The sequence below is a fragment of the Zosterops lateralis genome, assembly GCF_965231275.1.
Source record: "Zosterops lateralis genome assembly, chromosome: 2".
Taxonomy (NCBI): domain Eukaryota; kingdom Metazoa; phylum Chordata; class Aves; order Passeriformes; family Zosteropidae; genus Zosterops; species Zosterops lateralis.
In genome coordinates, this window is record NC_139763.1 from 24,041,989 (window position 1) to 24,056,496 (window position 14,508).

Below are 14,508 nucleotides of genomic sequence, written 5' to 3' on the forward strand. Positions count from 1 at the left end.
CTGTGGGCAGGGGCACCTTCCGATAGGTTGCTGAAAGCCCCGTCCAAGCTGGCCTCAAACACTTCCAGGGATGAGGTATCCTCAACTTCTCTGGGCAGCCTGAGTGATGTAACCTAATATCTGGCCTAAACCTACCCTCTCTCAGTTTGAAGCCATTCCCCCTTGTCCCATCACTATCTGCCCATGTAAAAAGTAGTGGTTTTGTTCGTTTTGGAACGAAAACCAACGTTTTGGAACGAAAACTGGAAAACCTCAATAAGGTCTCCCCTGATCCTTGCTTTCTCCAGGCTGAGCAACCCAGCTCTCTCAGCCTTCACAGGGGAGGTGCTCCAGCCCTCTAAGGACCTTTTGTGTCCCTCCTTTGGACCAGTTCTAACAGGTCTGTGTCTTTCTTGTACTGAGAACCCCAGACTTGGATATTCTGCTCAAGTGGGTTCTTGCAAAATCAGAGTAGAGGGGGCAGAATCCCCTCCTTTCACCTGCTCACCCACACTGCTTGTGATGCAGGCCAGATCCTGGGCTGCAAGCATGCATTTCTTGTTAATAATTTCAAATCTGATTAATTCTTTATTAAATACATATATTTACTCTTTAAATATATTTGTTCAGGGAAGCTAGTCATTGCAAATGAGATTTATTCTATAATCTTGTATGCCAGTCTTCCTTTTGCATGGAAAAAATGTATTGTGTAGGGAGTTCACCTCTATCCTTGCCTGTTTGTGACATACTGCATTTTTCCACCTGTCTCTTCAGATGTATTAAATTTGCAGATTGTGTTTAATACAATTTTTTTTAAAAAATGAATATTGGACCTCGAATGATGTTATGCTCAAAGAAGAACAAAAGGAAAGATTGTACAGAAACAATTTCCAGCGCAGAAATGCCATCTGGTTATCAGCCAAAAGTCTTTCCTTACTGTTGCAAAATGAGTGATATTATTACAATATATGCCATAGCCTCTGAAACTTAGTCTAGTATTGGCTTGATTTCTGTTTTCTCGTAGAGTTAGTTTCTTAAGAGTCCTGTGGAAAATCAAGGTTGTTTCATGAAAGAAATTTACTTGTAGATTATTTTAGTGTACTTTTTCATAAATTCTCAAATGTCCTCCTTCTGATCCATTTAAACCATTTCAATTATGTACAGTGCTCTATTTAAAGTCTTATTTGTTGATTTGGATGGGTTCCTTGGGCTTGATATTGAGAGAGACTGGATCCCAGTTCTGATACGGGAAGGAAAGGAAAGTGTGTGCAGAAAACTCAGAGGAAGGTGAAACTGTGGGAGATTGGTAAGAGTGGCTTTTCTTTCCTATTATGGAACTGCATTGTAAAAATAGAAAAAAACTACTATATCCATTCTGTGTTTCAGTCACATATTCAGTTGGCTGATACAAAGAAGAGAATTTAAGTTTAGCCTTGTTTTTCTGCATTGTAGAGAGAAAACAGTGACTGGTCCATACAATGCTGAATAGCATAAAAAATTCAGGTCATAGTCTTTTGGAGTATTTGAATGTTTACTGGCCATTGGGATGTCTTCAGTAACATTAGGTATTAATACAAGTGATATTTTCAGTCTCTAATTCCATTAGTAATGTAATTCTTTGGCACTATCAAGATTTTTTTTCCAAAATGTTTAATTGATATTTGAGAATGGAATTTGGAGACTGGGATTTTGAAACTTAATATTTGTGTTAGGGCTTTTGTTCCAGTTCCATATCAAATATAACTTTATTTGAATATTCTAGACTTACTTCCTCTTTCTTGGATAATAGCTCTTTATGTGGAGAATATGGTGATATTCATTCTGGTGCCAAACAATGGTGATTTCATCACCTTATCTTGTACACAGTTACACTAATTTTTGTAAGGTATACTATGTGAAAATTTGGAAAGGTAATGGAATACATGAAGTAAATTCTAGATACCTAAGGTATTGTTATTCTGTAGTCTCTTAGGAATATCAGTTGATACTGCCTTCTGAATATAAACAAAGCCTTCCCTTTGAGGAATATTTTGTTCCACTCATGAATTCTCAATGCATTAACCTTTAACCAAATATAAATATATTTGCAGTGCTTGTTCCAGATTGAGATAGTGTTTTAGGAGAAAATTCTCGTGGGCTTATAGTTTGATTTTGTTTTGTAAAATTTCATTTAAAATTCATAGAATGAAGGATTGTAGTGGCACAGCAACTGCCTGTAACTTGTAGATGCAAAGGAATTATTTGAGTCTTTTGGAAAGGCATTCCTTTTGCTATGGTTACAATGCTGAGTCATTTGTGCATATTATAATAAAATCTCTAGTACTCACTACAATCCAGTCAAAACAAAGATCAAACTAAATAGAATTTTTAGAAAAGGTCTTAATTATATTAGAAATATTTTCTTTGTCAGTGTAATAGCTCAAGTATGAGAGTAATGTTTTAAATACCTTGTAAGACTATTGTGCTATGTAAACTTGAATGATATGTAAAATTAGACTATAGAGATCAATTCAAGCTTGCAAATCAGATGTGGATTGAACTGTGATTATTTGTACACACTGTATCCTTTCTTGTGTGCAATGTTAAACCAAATCAATATTGTGAAAAAAATGCTAGATGAATGAACTGACATTGTTAATACCACATTTATGACACTGAGTAAGTAAGTTAGGTAACAGTGCTATAGATTATAAAGCAGCATAGGTATCATTTCACATGGATTCCAGGACATGGTACATCAAGAATTTAGTGAGTTGCCAACAGTTCTTTTTCAAACCTTGCAAATTTAAATATTTCCTTACCCAGATTAGCATATTCTATTTCAGTAGTTTCTATGTCAGGATAAGTCATACACTTATCAGGCCATATAACTTTGAGGTTGGTCTCTTCTGCCTGAATATTGACATATGCACTGTACACAACTATCAAACCTATATGTGTAGAGTCAACAGAGGGAAATAGATACTCCTGTGTTTAGAAATTGGATGTGTAAAACTACTCTATTGAATACAGAAGTACCTTTTTTCTCCTCTGTGGACTTGCAGAGGATTCCACTTGGATGGTCCAAAGTCAAGCTGTGTAATAAGTGAAGACATTCCGGCTCAGGGTGTTTGGGGAGACTGTTGATTCTTTGCCTAAAAGATGGGAGAAATTGTGTCTCTCACCTTGTGTTTGGGGTACAGCAACAGCTCACATACTCTTAGCCTGCAACTTTTCTACTTTCATTATTTTCTATTTTACAAAGAGTTTTTATAAGTTTCCACTATAAATTGGACCAGGCCAAGAATAATGACATTTCTTTCAAAGCTTATTCTTACTGTGACTTTTAATGTACAGCCATGAAAAAGATGGTATGAGCTATGTGGTGCTTTGTGGTAATTTGTCTTTGAAAGTGAAAGTTTTACTCCAGTTTTCAAAAATACCAGTCCTAAGGTTTTAAGATATAATGTGAATACTGAACTTTCTGATGCTTTGAGGTCTTCAACTACTACCCAATGGTCAGGCTTTGTCTTCACTAGGAATGTCCAGAGGTTTTGTTTGTCTTGTTTTTCCATATCCTGAGTTAGCTCTAGATCAGTTTAAAATTTAAAGATGAAAGTGAAAAGTTTGATTGGAAAAACAAATTGAAAAGTAGCTGTTGACCACCACTGAACTTTGATTTAATTTTGCTTTCTGAATATTAGTGTATCAGGTTTTCAACCTGGCCTTCCCAGCTTTCTCGATTGTGCTGGTATGTGTGCATTCAAGTGTGTTTCTTGACTGGGCCTTCTGTGTTTCATTGTGTGGTAACAGAAAATAGCAGGGAATAGGTAAACCTGGAACAGTCTTCTATTAGTTGCCTATTTTGCCCATTTTCTGAAACTCATGAGAGAACTAAAATGTACTGAGTGCATTTAAATTAAGTCTTAAGTGTAAGTCTTACCTGTCTTCAACCAGAAGCTCTTCAACATAATTTCAGTCTTACACTTTATAATCATTGTAGTACATATTAAGTAAAAAATAGACAATCTGTTTGAAAAATATTTAAAAATACAGTTTTTGTTCACTGTGTGAAATACCTCCTCTTGTTTCATGTCTGATTTAGCACTGCTTTCAGTGAAGATGGAAGTGAAATGTAATTGAAATGAATGTGTTATAAGAGGTACTAGTCCCTCAAAGGCTTCTGTCCAGCACTGGTGAAGGAGGAAATCGGTCAAGTACAAACAATGTGGCTTTTATTACATTGGGTCAGCAATAATAAACCTTTGTACTTCACAAGACTTTTCTGTTTGCATTTTAAAAGGACACTATCAAGGGTATTAAGCCTCATGCTTTTTTTGCATTTACATGGGACTGACTGACAGCAAGTAACTGTTTTGGAAAAGCTGAATTTCGGGACAGACCAAAATAAGATGATTATGTAAAATTATACAGGTATGTAGAGACACGTATTTCTGGGTTGAAAAGAAAGGTTGCTAATCAGATGTCTACTGAGTACCCCTTATTAGACTTACCTAGTTCAGAGGGAGCTGCTGTTAAAGTTTTGATCTGTGCTGTTGTATGATTTTGATTTTTATTATACTCTGTGTAGCATTCACTTCTTTGGAACTAATTGCCTTTAAATCCTTTATGGATTGTTGCATTGGTGTTCGCTTCTTAGTCATCAAGATTTTATTTTTATTTATTTTTCCGAAATGAAAACATGAGTTTTGAGCCATGTTTTTTACTAGTTTTGCTGGCTAGTTTTATTTTAAGGTTTTCTTTTTTCTTTGGGTGTAATGGTGACGTCATTTTCTTTTTTGTGTGTAATTGTTTGATGGTGACATATCCAACCTCATAGATTCAACCGTAGCAACCTCAGAAGTTCAAGTGTAGCAACTGGCAGAGGAAAAGATATTGGAACAATATTTCACATGCCTGAACAGTTGTGTATCTTCTACAGAGATGCTGTTTTAAACTTTGAAGACTTTAATGGCTGTTTCTTTTAGTTGAAGCTACCTGAAAAGGATTTCAGTCTACTGAAACTTCTTGTTGCTGTGACATAGCAATTTGTTTAGCTTTGCTTGTTTTATTTTGTTTTGCAGAGGGTTGTTTATTTGTTTGTTTGTTTTTTGTTGTTGTTTTTTTGGTTTTTTTGGGGGGGGGGTTGGAGATTTTTTGGGGGGGTTTTTTGGTGGAAAACCAACTAAATTTCTTCATGCTGAATTTGAGTAAAGCAACCAGCCTAAACAGTTCTGTAAATACTTCCTGTCACCAAGGAAACTGAAGGTGAAGATAGAAGTGCTGATAAATGATGAGAGAGAGCTTTACTGTCCTCTTGGTTAAAAATTTGATTATGAGAATGAAAGAAACAGACTTTTTGGGGGGTTTGGGGAGGTTGTTTGTTTGTTTGTTTTGTTTGTTTTTTGTTGTTGGATTTTTTTTTTTTTTTTTTTTTTTTTTTTTTTTTTTAATCTCCCCAATATAAGATGTCCCTGCTTAGGTTTTTTCCTACTTACCTTTTTTGGGAGGGGAAAAAAATCACTGAGAAGCACTTCTCATTAACTGAAGAGAATAAATGGAAAATGGTGTGTTAATGATTTACTAGAATTGATTCTTTATGTACTACCAGAGGTAAACTGCAAGTTATTCATCCTCGTAGAAGATTAGAAGCCTTTTGGCTTAGACTGCTTCTGGGACATCAAATTCAAGATACTGAGTGTAGTACTAATCCCAGCTCGAAGCAGGAGCTGTATACTCATAACTCACACCTATTCACAGATAAAAAATCCAAGAGTATCTGAGGAGAGATCAGGATTCATCACTTTAGATTGTATTGGAAAATGTTTCTGTTATAACATTTTTTATTACTTTTTTAAACAGTTAAGACAAATCTTGTAGACTAAAATTTGGGGTTTTACAATACCTGGTGTAGTACTCTCCCATGTTGTTTGTGGTAATTGCAAGTGTAACACTGGAATTATATGTAGCAACTTTTGGTCTAAATGTCCATTTGTATTAGGTTTCATTTTAAGGAAGCTGTTTCGTACTGAGTTTAAACAGTTAAAGATGATTAAAGCCGTTAGAAAAGATTCACTTTGAACACATATTTATTTAGAAAGAGTCCTGAATTACTTGACACTGATGAGAATTTTAAGCATCAGTGCTTAAATCAGTGTAGAGAAGGCTAGGTGTGGGGTTTGCATGTCTGGCTTTTGTTTTTTGTGAAGTTATTTGGAAAGAAACCAACAGGTTTAAAATTCTCCCCTTTAATATTTACATTCCAAGAAGTAGTTCATGTGCGTATTTTAAGCTCTCCCTACCTGAAAGAATCAATTATATGAATAGGATATGAATGTTCTAACTTTTTAAATTCCAAAAAGTTTGTCTTTCTAGTATAATTTTCAATTTACAGATATTTCTCCAGCTATTGAAATGTGACATTCTTGATAATGCTTTAATTTTGTGAAATTCTCATCAGATGAAAGAGAGAATTTAATGATGTCTAGTGTTTCAGCTTGGCAAGTGTTACTAGTCAGACAGGTACCTGATTCTTGGCTTAAGTATACTTGTCTTTTAAAACATGATAGGCCAAATTTTTTTTAATTGTATTAATACAGATTGATCAGCTTCACTTCTAGCAGGTGTTTAGTATGATTTAAAATAAGCTGTTTCAACAGGCCTTCTTAATTTAGTTCAGCAAGTAAAACTTAGTTTCTAGGTGAAAAAGGAGTTCATCTTTAAAGGTTTTTATTTCAGCTGGTTTTATTAAAACAAACAAACAAACAAAAAACAATTTTGGAGTTGTAATCTAACTGTATTTCAGGTGTAATGTTTAAATAGGTAAAAGTAGGAGTAATAATGATTTTGCAATGTCCTAGTTTCAATATGGAGGAAAAGCTTTATCATCCACTCATCTCTTCATCTTCTTTTTATCAATGGGTCACAAAATGCAGGTTGTGGAAGTCATAGGAAGAGTTGCAAAAATACCATTGAAGAACCAAGTAGGGAAATACTGATTTTATGAGAATTATTCTGAAGGTTGTGAATATTAAAAGTTTTGAGAAGAGAGATGCATTTAGAATCAGTGTTCTAAGAGCTGTTCAGAAATTGAGAGGATTTATGGCTATCATAACCAGCAATCTGGTTACTTTCTGGTTTCATTTATTTATTGGTCCCTAGTATTTCAAAGTAGATTAGAAAAGAAAGAATAAAGAGACAGAAGAACCCTTCAAGAATTCTACTTGTTTTACTTAAAGACAACCCTGATATTTACAATGTTTTTGTAGAGAGACAATAATTTGTAAGGAAAAAAAAAACCAAAAAACTGGAAAATACAGAGGAACTTGCATCATTGATGTTCAGTTGATTGTCACTTTCTGGAAATCAGAAATGTGTATCTGAACTATGGGAAATCAGGAAACTTGACTGGTGGGTGTTAATTAGCCTGGTCATTCCCATGTCCTTAGTTCTGAAGGATTGTAGTTCAATAAGATTTAAATGGGTGGGTCAACAACAAGAGTTGTTGACACAACTTTTTGGTATTCTCTGGCATACTGAATCTTGTGTGAAATTAAAAAGAGACTGAAGTGAATTCCAGGTGGTTAAATGTAGTTTTAGTGGTGTGTTGTTATAGGCTCCTTGTATACCAAGTAAGAAGGAACCTAAAAATTACCAGGTCTTTGGAACCTTTGGAAATTTTTTACAGCATCCCCTTTGAGTCAAAAGCTTGGCTGTATTTTGAACATGCATTGGTACTTTCTTTTTAAGTTCAACTGAGCTGGGATAAAGAATTAATGATACTGAGCTTTCAGTTGGTTTGTCAAGGGGTGCAGCTGCCATCCAAAACAGAAGAGAAAACCACTGGTGTGCCAGTGCCAATAAAATGTATGGGACAATTAATCCAATGATCTTGCCTGGAATTTGATGGGTATAGTTCTTGCTGTGTACTATCTCACATTATTGCTGGGTAGAAAGACATTTTCTCTCTTCAAGGGGTTCTTGGTTGAAAAGGAATCATAGCACAATGGCTGAATAAGAAGGATCATAAGAAGCAGCTCCTCTGGCAGGGCTGCCCATGGTGGACATGCACATGCATTTCTGTTTTCTATGCTGTTAAGATTTTAATCAGACTGTCTCTGATTTCAATGCATATTGAAGGATACAAAAAAAGCTTTGCAGAAATTGTGATCAGACACATTTTTCTTTGGTTTTTTCAGCACTATGAGATGTGCAGTTCTAGACAGAAAAAAAGGCATCCTATAAAACCCCCTCTGACTTTCATTACTTCTCTGACATGTTTTTCAGTGTTTAAATCTGAGCCCTCTAGAGTAATGCAGATCTATAAAAGCAGTGATCTAAGATTTACAGTGAACAATTCACAGCTGGCTTGCAGAACAGTGAAGACACTGAATTTGCCATTTTCAGTGACATTGGTATTACACATTAATAAAAAACTACACTACTGGGATATCCAAAATCATCATCCCCATTTTGAGTTACCCCTATTCATGTGCCAACCACATCTTTTGTTGTAGAAGCCCACAGTTGCTTGTGCCTTGTGGTTTCCCTAAATCTTTCTCCCAAGAGTTAATCTTCTGATTACCAGTCTGTTTGGGCAGGCTGGTTTTCCTTTGCTGTGCCACTTGTCCACTTCTTTGTCAATAATTACTGACAACCTGCATTTCCTAGTCTAGGCTGTTGAAGTTCCTACCCAAAATAAGAAAATATTTGAATGGCAGGCAAAATTTGATATTCAGTAGTGAGTTTGTGGTCTGATACAATTCACTTAGTTCATCTCTGATATTTAACAGAATAAAGTGTGTTGTGATTGTGGCTATCAATAAAGACTAATATGTGTCACAGTAGGAAATGCTTCTTCTAACTGTAAATAGAAGTGAATGCATCTGATGATTTTTGTAGGCATCTGTTGAAGGCAGGGCCAACCCTTCTGGGACTCAGAAAGCAGCCCTTGGGGTCATAGAGCTCACATGACCTAGTTTATTCTTCATTAAAACAGATGGTATCTATCTGAGCAAGGCAAACTTGGTTTTAAGAAGGAGCTGGGGATTAAAAGGATGGGAAGCTGGAACAGCTGGGTCTAATTAATGGGAGCAAATAAAGAGGCAATCTAAGCATTAAATTAGTCATCTACATCAATAGCAAAATAGTCACTACATGACTACTCACTCAATTGTTCTAGCTGATCAAAAGTTTAGGATTGGTTTACCTAGCATCAAAAGTATCTGAAATTGCATCAGAAATATTCCCACATTCTTTGTTCTTTTCTGCCAGGCTTCAAAGAGAACAAAATCCTGGAAACTGGCTATGGTGTTTTTGCGTGGTATTAGGGAATCCAGCTTGTTTTGTAAGATTGAAAATGCTCTACTTGTGTTTGATAAGTAGGCCGGGCAGGTCCTCTGCAGATTTTGGCCTCATCTCTTTGTGTTTAACATGAGAAGGTTACCTAATGGAGATGGCTGGCATTCCTTCAAGCTCTACAACCACATAAAATTTGCAATAGAATCCAAGAATTTTATTGTTTCTGTTGTAAACAGATTATACTGGATTAGTGGTTAGCATTTTGCATATTTTATTCTGTTTGCCCATATAGTCCTGAAAATCCTGAGTTGTGTTGCATACAGCACAGGTGCTCTTCTTGCTGTTGTTACTGGTGGCCAGAGACCTTCACTTCACTTATTATATGCCTTAGCAGGGAGAAGGAGCCTGTGCAAATAAACTACAAATCTGCCTTCAGACTTTGTAAGAACAGCTGTTTTCTTGAGATATGATCTTCTTGTGTAGGTGCTTTGTTTTGCTCTGAAACTCTGGTGATATAGGGATACGTATGTAGGGAGTGTATGAAGCCATTTCTCTTCCTTTAGCAGGATCGTACTTGGTAGATCCAAGGACTATCCAGAATGGTATGACGTCCCTTAAGTTCTCTTGGTTTGAACCAAATATGAAATAAATGTGACTAGATTAAAGCGCAAATCTCTAAACACTATTTCCCTTCATTCTTACAGACAAGTACAGAATATTTCCATTTTAAGGTAATCATAGGGAATGTTTACTTATCTGTCACAAAAGGTCAACTTTAGTTGATTGACACAGCTGAGCTCTGTGGTGGTCAGGGGAAAAAGTTGAATAGTTCTTTCATAGGGATTAACAGAAATTGTTCCATGAGTTGGATATCTCCTCACCTGCTGTGGTCCTTTTATGGAAGACTAATAGCACTGCCTTATTTGCTTCCAAAACCCTTCCCTCAAATTTATGAAGCTGGGCCTTCATCTTGCACAGTGCCACTTACTGCTTCAGGTTTTTGGTTTTCTTTTTATGAATCTGAAGGGCAGAATTTCCATCTAGTCACAACACAACAACCTGTTCTTATAAAACAGATTTTCTTGGCTGTGCTAAACAACCACGATAACATATTGTTGCAGCCTCCTACCTTGTCTATCATCGTATTTCTCCCTCCTCCTTATCAATTGCAAGGAAGAACATTTTAAAAATACTAGCAGAAATGGCTAAAAGTATGAGCAGGTTTGAAGAGGTATTTTGAATTACAGTAGTTTCTGTACGCAGACTTTATCTTAGGCATAAAACAGAACAAAAAAAAAGGCATAGCAGTTAGTCCCATGGAAGAATGGAAGTGTGTGGGTACTGCCAGCTAATGCAGGCCTAATGGATTTTCTGAGAAGACTTGATGGGGAGAAAATACATATTATGAGAGGAGAGGCCAGAAAACAAGTGTTAGATGGGTTCTTTGTCTGTATTGTCTTGATTTTCATAGTTGTTTGCAACTGTGCTAAAGATGTTTGAAAATAGACTGCCTGGGATCAGTTCAACAATAAAACTGGTTTGGGAGGTTCTCTGTTCTCGCCTGTCTGTGTGGTCGTCTGGTTTTCCCAGAGGCTTTGTAGATTAGGGCTTTGCCACTATTCTGGAACAGCCTGCCAGGCTTTGCTGTTCCTGGCAGAGATGTTTTTTGTGGAGGAAGTGTTTCCAAAGTTAGAACTATTGCTAAATAAGTCCCTGACAGGCTCTTCTTTGAAAATAAATGGAATTTGTGATTTCTATTATTTTTGCTGTTATTTGTGACCAGTGGTTTGTAAAGATAAACTGATAGCATAAGGAAAAGTAAAGCATTCTGAAATAAAAATTTCTTAAACAAGTAGAACAAGTCCTGAAACATGTAATCACTAGAGATCTAGGAACAATTAGATATGTGTTTGCTTTTGACTTTCCTGTTGGATATGTCTGTAGAAGCACTTCGTTCGTACAAGTATCAAAATGCATATAAAAACCACATTTGCTTATGGGGTTAGTATTGTTAATTTCCCTGAGCCCACATTTGAAAGTCTCAAAAATGAAAGGTGGTTTCTAGTTTCTGTGCCATATGATTATCATTATTCTTCACCGTGTTTTTTCTGAATTTAAATTTCAGCTCCTAATTCAGAAATAACCCAAGTTTTTTTGCTTTTTTTTTTGTCTGTGCACGCAGTGTAGATGTAAGTAATCAGTATTTAAAGTATCTTGAATAGATATCTCTGCTTGGAAGCTTTTGGGCCTTTTTTTTTGTGTTTGTTTGTTGGTGTTTTTTTATGTTATTTGTTTGGGGTTTTTTACTGCAGAAGCCCATCCCTGAGCAAATAAAGATGTGTGCAGGTATAGTCATGTAACGTGACTATACTGTTAAAGGATTTCATTGCATGATAAATTTTCCAGGGTAACCTGATGGTTTACTTTGCTATAACAGCAGGCTTTTTCTGAGACCTGTATACAGTTTTTATGGTTAAAAAACTGTAACTGGGGACAGGTGAGAACGTAAAACTTCTTTGATAGAATCTTTTGTGCTTGGACAATGGTAATCCTTGATGTGTTTGTGTAGTGAGAACTTTTATCTTGAAAACTGGCTTTGAAAACTGTATTGGTAGTAGAGCTGCAAATTCAGTTAAACTGGATTGCTGGAGTGAGTAGTTTTTAGTTTGTAAGATGAGTATTTTGTTTTTTAGTAAATGATATGTCTTAAATAACATGTTAAGTGATTGGAAAGAAAAACTGTTAAATAGCATAATTTTTTTTAGCTGAGAATACACATACAAAAAAGAAATATTTCAAATGTAAATTGAACCTACCAGAGGCAAAAATTCCCTTGTTTTTTCTCATCTCCCTAATAATGCAGTTTTAGAAGTTCATTTGTTAGCTTCTTGCTCCTACCTATCTCTCAGAAATGTATTTCCTTTCACATACATTCTCCTTTCCCTGTACCTGTTGCAAATCTTAGGAAATTCTTTGCTATAAATTGCTCATAACTGATCAATACAATCTGAAATTGGGTAACAAACCAGTTAATAATACTGTAACAGGTTGTGTGCTGCCTTTCCTGGGGTATGTGCTAAGAAGAGGGTGATTGTGAGCTGAAGTCAAAGCTTTTGACTTTTCTGGAGAGAGTGACCTTTCACAAGTTAGGCACTTGGTTTGAATGCCAAGTGTCCTTTATAGTGGCAGATATTTCTGTCTGAAAAATACCTGGTCTACTGCTGTAATGGAACCTACATGGCTTTGATTAATGAGCAGAAAAACAATAAGCAACCACCCAATAAGCTGAAATGTGTGTTCGTCTTCAAATGTGTAACACTGTGCTGCACAATAAATAGCAATCTGGCTAAATGTACCAGTTTTCACTTTGATTTCAAACAAAAAGAGATACTCAGTTCAGTTATATATGATTGTCTTGAGTGCAATGCAATTAAGAGGAACTTTAATGATTATTGAATAGAGAAATGGGTAATGCATTATTTAAAAGTCAATATGTTTTTATTTTATTTCATTTTTAGAGTGAATTGGAAAAGGAATACATTAACTATAAGATAGGGGTGCCAGACAGCTACTGTTTCGAAGTGATATAACACTGTGCACTATAGGAAGATTTTTAAAAATGTATTAATTTTTAGAAAGATTAGCAAATTTTATGTATTTTTTCCCATTGTTTCCTTATCCTACTGAATCACTTCACCTCTCTATGCATATTTAAGTTTATAATCTCACACCTGCATAATTGGGGTTCCTGTGGGTTTTAGTTTAGCAAATTATCTTTGTTCTTTTTCCCTTTTTACTGTAAGCTGATGTTTCTGCTCCAATTTTGCAGGCACAGGTACCTTTGGACGTGTTCATCTGGTGAAGGAAAAAATGGCCAAGCGTTACTTTGCACTGAAAGTAATGAGCATTCCTGATGTCATTCGACTGAAGCAAGAGCAACATGTGCACAATGAAAAGTCTGTCTTAAAAGAAGTCAACCACCCTTTTTTGATCAGATTGTAAGTTGCTGTATTTTTTTAATTCATTTCGGTCATACAGAAAGTGCAAGTAAAGTACTCCAGAGTTTCATTGCTAGTTCTAATGTACTTAACCAATTTCTTGTATGTAATCTAGATTGAAATAGACTTTGGAATGAAGTACGTATTTTAGAATAACCAAGAATTTTAAATAGAGAGGCATAATTTAAACATTCAAACAATAATTTATTATAAGGTGCTTTCTCTCTCTTATTTTTCACACTGCGGAAGAAACATTTTGTGAAGTGAGGGGAAAAGTTAGGAAGTTAGGATTGGCTCATCAAAATGATTTCAAGAACGATTCTTGATGTTAGAATGGTGATGAAAGTATTTCTACATGTATGTGCTATAGATATTGGTAAATAGCTAAAGATATTCCTAGACTAAAATATCTAGTTTTTACAAACTAAAGTGAACTATACTTTTGCAAGCTTAATTTTTAAAGAGTTTAAATAACTGCAGCACTTCTTGGACTTTGGTATTCCTGTATTTGTTAAGTGATGGAACCTATTGAGAAGCATGATTTCAACACAGTTCATTAACAATACTATTTTTTAGTGGAATTTAGGTAACTGTAATGATCCTGTTGTTAAAGAGAGAAGGTTCTGTTCACAGCACCACAGCACTTCTTGTGTATCTGAGTCCATATCTATTAATGTGATAACTAAACCTCTGGTAATTGCAGGTTAATTTTCCATTTATATTTTCTCATGCATGGATACATGGCTGACTATTAACCAAGATTTGTTTCAATTTACCTGCTTTAATCAGTTTTACATAAAATTAGACAAAATTAGTTAATCTAGCTGCAGAGAGTGCAGTTTCCTGCCAGAGTTAAGGAAGTGTCAGAGGGAAAAGAAGAAAGCAACAGCGTGGTAGTCATTCAGAAGATGGAATGAGCTCTGCAGACGGAGGCTTTTTCCCTTGGTGTGGTGTTGGCTTTTTCCAGCATTGTGATGCTATCAGTTTCCAGCTAGTATTCAGAAATCCTGAGTGTGGCATAGTATCAGTAAGACAAGTTCTAGAATATGTAGAGATTGAAATTCGTGAAAGAAAGCAAGATGGAGAGGCCGAGTACATCTGGGTAGACTGGTTGAAGTATGGAGGGAATGAGGGGAACAACATTTTGTATAAATATCTATGTACATCTGGAAATCCTTTACAAGAAAACCCTACCAAAACAAAAAAGCAAACTCCCAAACAAACCCCATGTCAGTAGGTCTGTGTGTCAGGA

The 14,508-nt window shown here is 35.6% G+C and overlaps 1 protein-coding gene across 1 annotated transcript in view; it reads left to right on the plus strand.

The window, feature by feature from the left end:
- PRKX (protein kinase cAMP-dependent X-linked catalytic subunit) overlaps positions 1-14,508 on the plus strand; it is a gene marked incomplete at its 5' end in the record, with an annotated part of 55,705 nt that overhangs the window by 12,141 nt on the left and 29,056 nt on the right. The window contains one exon of the mRNA XM_083884698.1: positions 13,088-13,256. Within this exon, the coding sequence (XP_083740824.1) occupies positions 13,088-13,256 (169 nt within the window). The remainder of the gene's footprint in view (positions 1-13,087; positions 13,257-14,508) is intronic.